At 56.0% G+C, this 5,723-nt stretch overlaps 2 protein-coding genes across 2 annotated transcripts; one reads left to right on the top strand and one right to left on the bottom strand.

The window, feature by feature from the left end:
• Nucleotides 1–2,658: 2,658 nt before the first annotated feature.
• FAM229A (family with sequence similarity 229 member A) lies at nt 2,659–3,282 on the bottom strand. The gene is made up of 3 exons (XM_052636269.1): nt 3,146–3,282; nt 2,918–3,064; nt 2,659–2,761 (listed from the first exon to the last, which is right to left on the bottom strand). The coding sequence occupies exons 1-3, from the start codon at nt 3,280–3,282 to the stop codon at nt 2,659–2,661; spliced, it is 387 nt and encodes a 128-aa protein (XP_052492229.1).
• A 142-nt stretch (nt 3,283–3,424) lies between these two features.
• TSSK3 (testis specific serine kinase 3) lies at nt 3,425–5,542 on the top strand. The gene is made up of 2 exons (XM_052635890.1): nt 3,425–3,536; nt 4,830–5,542. Exons 1-2 carry the CDS (start codon nt 3,425–3,427, stop codon nt 5,492–5,494), a joined length of 777 nt encoding a protein of 258 aa, XP_052491850.1. The 3' UTR covers nt 5,495–5,542.
• The last annotated feature ends 181 nt before the right edge of the window (nt 5,543–5,723 follow it).

Genomic DNA, 5,723 nt, shown 5'->3' with positions numbered 1-5,723 from the left:
TGTCACCTACAGAACAAGTTCAAACACAAGGTCTCCCTGATGCAGCTTCTCTTCTGTTAACTCATCCCTGAGTCCCTTGAATTCTGAGCTCTCCAAGGGGAAGGGACCTGTCACCACCTGGTGTGGCCCAGGTAGGTGGTGGTCTAAGTTGATTGAACTGAATTCCTTAAACTTCCCTGCCTCCAGGCCTTTGCCCACTGTATTCCTTCCACCTGGGATGCCCTTTCCTCTTGCTTCTGGCCATTCTAGAACTATCCAGCTCCAGAGTCTGGCCCATTGGCAAGGTGTTTGTCCGTATTTTTTGTTATCTCTCACTAACCAAACATATGAAAGTGGCAGTAAGTTTTTGATTTTCCCTTTTCTTTCTTGGCCACGTCTCACAGCTTGTGAGATCTCAGTCCCCTGACCAGGGATTGAACCAGGGCCATGGGAATGAAATTCCATTATCCTAACTACTAAGCCATCAGGAAACTCCCAGGCAGTAAATCTTTTTTTTTTTTCTTTTTTTTGAAGGAAAGGAGGGTTCCAGAAGCCTAGAGAAAGGAAATAAGGGAGATAAGGGAGAAAGGAAGAATGGGAAGAATTCTGCATCTGTGGGCTGGGAAGGTCCATAGAGATCAGCTGGTGCTTTTCTTTTTTTTAAGCTAGTGAGGAAATGGGCCCAGAAGGGCCCCTGATGGGCCCTGCCCCCCATCAGGTCATTGCCAGGCCATGTGAGTTTCATGAGAGTTAAGGCTCATGTTTGTCAGTTTCATCCTGCACGGGCCTGGCTAGCAGACCTGTATTGACTGAGACAGGGACAAAACCTGAAAGAGAACCCAGTGGCCTGACTCCTGGTCACACTTTCCAAGGCTCCTCATTGCCATGGAGCTGTATTGTTCCCTGGCCCCTGTCAAACTCTCTATCCACTTTTTTTCAGGCTTCTTTTCCTCCCAGGGGTACTTGGTCATTGCATAAGCAGTCTCTGCTCCTGAAATGCTTTTTCTCCATGATTACCTGTTATTTTCTAGTCTAGTGATGCTGTCAATCACCTGACTGTGCTTGCAGCTCAAGGGTAGGTTTACCTGTGGCTCAGCCTGGTCAGTTGTAGTCTTCCATCTCCCTGACAGTGGTAACTGGCCCAAAGAACATGCTTGTGATTTGGGCCAAACACAGGCCAATCACTGCCCTTCCCAGGAATAGATAGATCGTGTTGGGGGAAGCAGCTCTCCCCTCCTGGGATGTTATTTTTGGTGGTGGGGGGCTGTGCTGTGTGGTGTGTGGGATCTTCACTCCCCACTCAGGCATTGAACTTGTGCCCCCTGCAGTGGAAGTGCAGAGCCCTAACCACTGGACTGCCAGGGAATGCTGACTTCCCAGGACTTCAAAGCTGAGGCAGCCACGTTCCCTGCTCAGAGGAGATAATCAGGGATGTATGTCGCTTCAGTCGTGTCCAACTCTTTGCGACCCTATGGACTGTAGCCTGCCAGGCTCCTCTGTCCATGGGATTCTCCAGGTAAGGATACTGGAGTAGGTTGCCATGCCCTCCTCCAGGGGATCTTCCTGACCCAGGGATCCAACCTGCATCTCCTGCATTGGCAGACGGGTTCTTTACCACTAGCACCACCTGGGAAACCCCACGTTGAGTAAAGTGTCCTTAAATCTAAGGGGACAGGAGACAGCTTGACCTTTGGGTTACATTTTTTTTTCTGATATTAAAATAATACAAAAAAATAAAATAAAATAATACAGGTTCATTAAAGCAAAATTAGAAAGTGGGAAATACTCATTCAGCTTCCAGGCAGCCCTCCTGTCATGGGCCCCTCCTAGGGATGCATTTTGCTGCCCTAAGTCTGAGGCCACTGAGGAGTGCACTAGCATCACCTGCCACCTGGGGGGCCCTGGCCAAGGGGCCAAGTGGCTTAAGGCTCAGTTCCCTCACCTGTAAAATAGGAATAAGAAATCAGTTTTTCAAACGACTTCTTCCCCAGTCTTTCTCTGACCCCACCAGTCCTTAGGAGAAACCAGGGGTGGAGATGGTGGGGACAGCCCCTAATCCCTCCAACAAAGCCAGAGAGGCCCAGGGTCACAAAACAGAAGGCAGCAAAAACCAAACCCCATCTTTGGAGAATTAAATGGGCCCGGGGTAGGTGGCCATTCTCTTTATTCTGAGTTGTCTGTCCATCTCCTCCAGTCTCAAGCTTTTCTGGGCCCCCAGAGTCCAGCACAGTAATGCTGATTTTCCTGGAGAGACAAAGGGGCGTGTCGGGGAGAAGGATGAGGGCAGCGCCCAAGCAGAAGCACGGCCCTGGAGGGGGTCGTGACCAGTAAAAAAAAAAAACAAAAGAGGGGAGGGTTTGGTGCCCAGCCAGAAGCAAGCCGACCCGGAGGGAAGGGCGGGCCCCTGGGGCTGGGCCCAAGGGAGGAAGCAGCGGAGGGAAAGGTGATATTGGATGGGGCGGAGCAGCCGGCGGGCCCGAGCCGACGGGATAAGACAGACACGGCCAGCCGGAGTGGAAAGAACAGTTTATGCTGTGATTTATTAAAATGTGCATCATTCTTTTATTTTAAAATGTGCATCATTGTCTCGTGCTCGGCGCGCGCGCGACCTCAGCGTGGTGGCCCGCGGCGGGCCCCGTCCCCGCCCGGCTCCCGCGGAGCCGCCGTGCGCAGGCGCGCTCAGGTGGCGCGGGCCCGGGGGCTCCCGCCCATGGCCAGGTAGACGTCGATGGGCACGTGCAGCAGCGTCAGGCAGTGGCAGCCGGGGCAGCGTCGAAGCGGCCTGCGGAAAGCGGGGCGCGACAGGGGGCGTTGAGGCGGCGGCCGGCCCCATCCTGTAGGGGGCGCATCAGTCCCAGAGGTTCGGCCGCGGGTGCGGGTTGGTCTGGGGACGCAAAGCCGGCAGGGGTGGGGCCGCGGGCAGGGGCGCTGGCCTCACCTGACCGGGTTGTGCTCCGTAGCTACCGGCTCCGGGCTGTCCTGGGACTCGGGGGCGGCGGCAAGGCCAGGGGAGTCTCCGGCCTCAATGGGGAATCTCCGACCCTGCGGGGGCTCCTGGGCACTCATGTCCAGGCCCCGGGGCGCTCTGCGCGGGGAGTGGCGGTCAGGCCGCTCCCGGGCCGCCGGGAGCCCCCTCCCCGGGCCCGCCCCCCGGGCCGTTGCTCACCTGCCGGAGGCCGAGGCCGGTCCCAGGCTGGAAGCAGCTGCCCGAGCCCTGGCCGCGGGAGGACGCTCCGGTCCAGGCGGAGCCGGGCAGGTGTCTGCGGCGCGTCCCGGCCCAGGCGTCGAGGGGAAGGGCTGCATTGTGACCCGGGCCGCGGCGCGCTGACCTCACAGAACCCGTTCCTCCAGCCGGAGAACCCCGCGCCGCCCGGGCACTTAACGCGGCGGCGAGCCGGGAGCTGGAGGGCTCTGGCCATGGGTCGCGCAGACCCCCTGCTGCCCGATGGGGGCGTCCACGGAACAGAGCCTGGCATCCCGGGCCGAGCGCAGACATCGCAGCAACCCCTACAGGCGGGGCTACGACCCACTGCCTGGCGCGGGGGCGGGGCACGGAGGTGACTTAACCCATGCTGGGTTTTGCGGTGGTAGCGGTGGTGGTGGTGAGGGCAGATAGGGGCATTGCCCATTTTGGCCCAGGGTCACACAGCATTTACATCACAATTGGGCCAGAGTTTTAAAATGTCTGACCCTCTCCCTCCCCACCATCCGCGGCTCCTGTGTCCGGACGGAGAATGTTGTAGCGCTGGGGGCGGCTGCGGATGAAGTCCTTGGGGGGAAAAGAAGCGGGCCGAGGGCGATGGTGGAGTAGCGCTGCCTCGCAGAGGCAGCATGAGCTGAGAGGGTGATAGGAAGGAAGGAGGTGCTAGACAGCATGGAGGACTTTCTGCTCTCCAATGGGTACCAGCTGGGCAAGACCATTGGGGAAGGGACCTACTCAAAAGTCAAAGAAGCAGTTTCCAAAAAACACCAAAGAAAAGTGGCAATTAAAATTATAGACAAGATGGGAGGGCCAGAAGGTGAGCTGGGGCCCCTTTGGAGGAAGGGAGGGCTGGCTGAGGTGGGTGGGTGCTTCCTCCCGTCAGAAGGATCAATTCCCTCCTCCCCTTTGAACTAAAGAAAGCAAGAGAGGCTGTGGCTCTGGGGTCAGTCAGTGGGGAACAGAGGAAGTCCAGGAAAATCACACCTTCTGAAAGTCCAAAATGAATGTGGCAGGCAGTGAGTGAAGTCGCTCAGTCGTGTCCGACTCTTTGCGACCCCTTGGACTGTAGCCTGCCAGGCTCCTCTGTCCATGGGATTTTCCAGGCAATAGTACTGGAGTGGATTGCCATGGCAGGCAGTGAAGGACCCTCAGAAGCAGAGTCAGAGCCTACTAGGCCTTTCTTATTCTAGGAGGTCAACTGATTGGCCAGGCCATGGCCAGGGCTAGCAGAGGGCAGGAACTGATGCAAGGGAGAGAGATGGGGAAAAGACAGGGCTCATGGAAAGAACTGTAGCTCAGGGGGCACAGGTGAGAGGGGCTAGCTTACCACGCTGTGGGCAGATCAGGCCTCATAACTGAGTTTAATAGATTTGTCTAAAAGTTCCCACAGGACTTTGCTAATCATGGTCTCACAGGCTGCTCACAACAGTCCCTGAGGCTGACGGACTAGTTCCTTTGAATAATATATTAACTACAAAGACAGAAGTGAACGCTCTGCAGTGTCCAGGCGGTTTGACACTGAAGGCTGTTAAAGGGAACCAAGGCCCACAACCCAGACATGGTGGGCAGACAGAAGTTGGAAGACAAGAGACAGAGGGAGGAGTTAGGCTCTTCTGGACTTGATTCTCCATCTCTTTTGTTTCCTTAGAGTTTATCCAGAGATTCCTGCCTCGGGAGCTCCAGATTGTCCGTACCCTGGACCACAAGAACATCATCCAAGTGTATGAGATGCTGGAGTCTGCCGACGGGAAAATCTACCTGGTGATGGAGCTGGCTGAAGGAGGGGATGTCTTTGACTGTGTGCTGAATGGGGGGCCACTGCCCGAGAGCCAGGCCAAGGCCCTCTTCCGTCAGATGGTCGAGGCCATCCGCTACTGCCACGGCTGTGGTGTGGCCCACCGGGACCTCAAGTGTGAGAACGCCTTGTTGCAGGGCTTCAGCCTGAAGCTGACAGACTTTGGCTTTGCCAAGGTGTTGCCCAAATCGCGCCGGGAGTTGAGCCAGACCTTCTGCGGCAGCACCGCCTATGCCGCCCCCGAAGTGCTGCAGGGTATCCCGCACGACAGCACGAAGGGTGACATCTGGAGCATGGGCGTGGTCCTGCACGTCATGCTCTGTGCCAGCCTGCCTTTTGACGACACAGACATCCCCAAGATGCTGTGGCAGCAGCAGAAGGGGGTGTCCTTCCCCACTCATCTGGGCATCTCGGCCGAATGCCAGGACTTGCTCAAGCGGCTCCTGGAACCAGACATGACTCTCCGGCCTTCAATTGAAGAAGTTAGTTGGCATCCATGGCTAGCAAGCACTTCATAAAAGCAATGGCAAGTCCTCCCCAATAAAGTAGGGGGAGAAAGCAAACCCAAAAACCCGCTTCTAAGATGGTGATATCTATATTTTACACCTTAAGTCTACTTATCCTAAACTTACCTACACCCTCCCCAGCCTTACTTCTCTTTCCCTTTAAAGATCTTCATGGAACCAGAGGGCCTCATTCAGACTTCCCTTTTATTATGGCTGACAAGTGATTTTCATACAGGTGTTT

The sequence above is a fragment of the Budorcas taxicolor genome, chromosome 2 (assembly GCF_023091745.1).
Source record: "Budorcas taxicolor isolate Tak-1 chromosome 2, Takin1.1, whole genome shotgun sequence".
In the NCBI taxonomy this organism is placed as follows: domain Eukaryota; kingdom Metazoa; phylum Chordata; class Mammalia; order Artiodactyla; family Bovidae; genus Budorcas; species Budorcas taxicolor.
The sequence above is the reverse complement of the archived record's forward strand: the minus strand, read 5'-3'. Positions and strand labels throughout refer to the sequence as shown.

Bases quoted from the DNA above. Each gene is read 5' to 3' on its own strand.
- FAM229A (XM_052636269.1), bottom strand. From the start codon at position 3,282: ATGCAGCCCTTCCCCTCGACGCCTGGGCCGGGACGCGCCGCAGACACC. The intron at 3,065-3,145 runs GTGAGCAACGGC...CTCCCCGCGCAG, and splicing joins CCGGCCTCGGCCTCCGGCAG to AGCGCCCCGGGGCCTGGACA. The intron at 2,762-2,917 runs GTGAGGCCAGCG...CGCTTTCCGCAG, and splicing joins ACGGAGCACAACCCGGTCAG to GCCGCTTCGACGCTGCCCCG.
- TSSK3 (XM_052635890.1), top strand. From the start codon at position 3,425: ATGGGGGCGTCCACGGAACAGAGCCTGGCATCCCGGGCCGAGCGCAGA. The intron at 3,537-4,829 runs GTGACTTAACCC...TTGTTTCCTTAG, and splicing joins CGCGGGGGCGGGGCACGGAG to AGTTTATCCAGAGATTCCTG.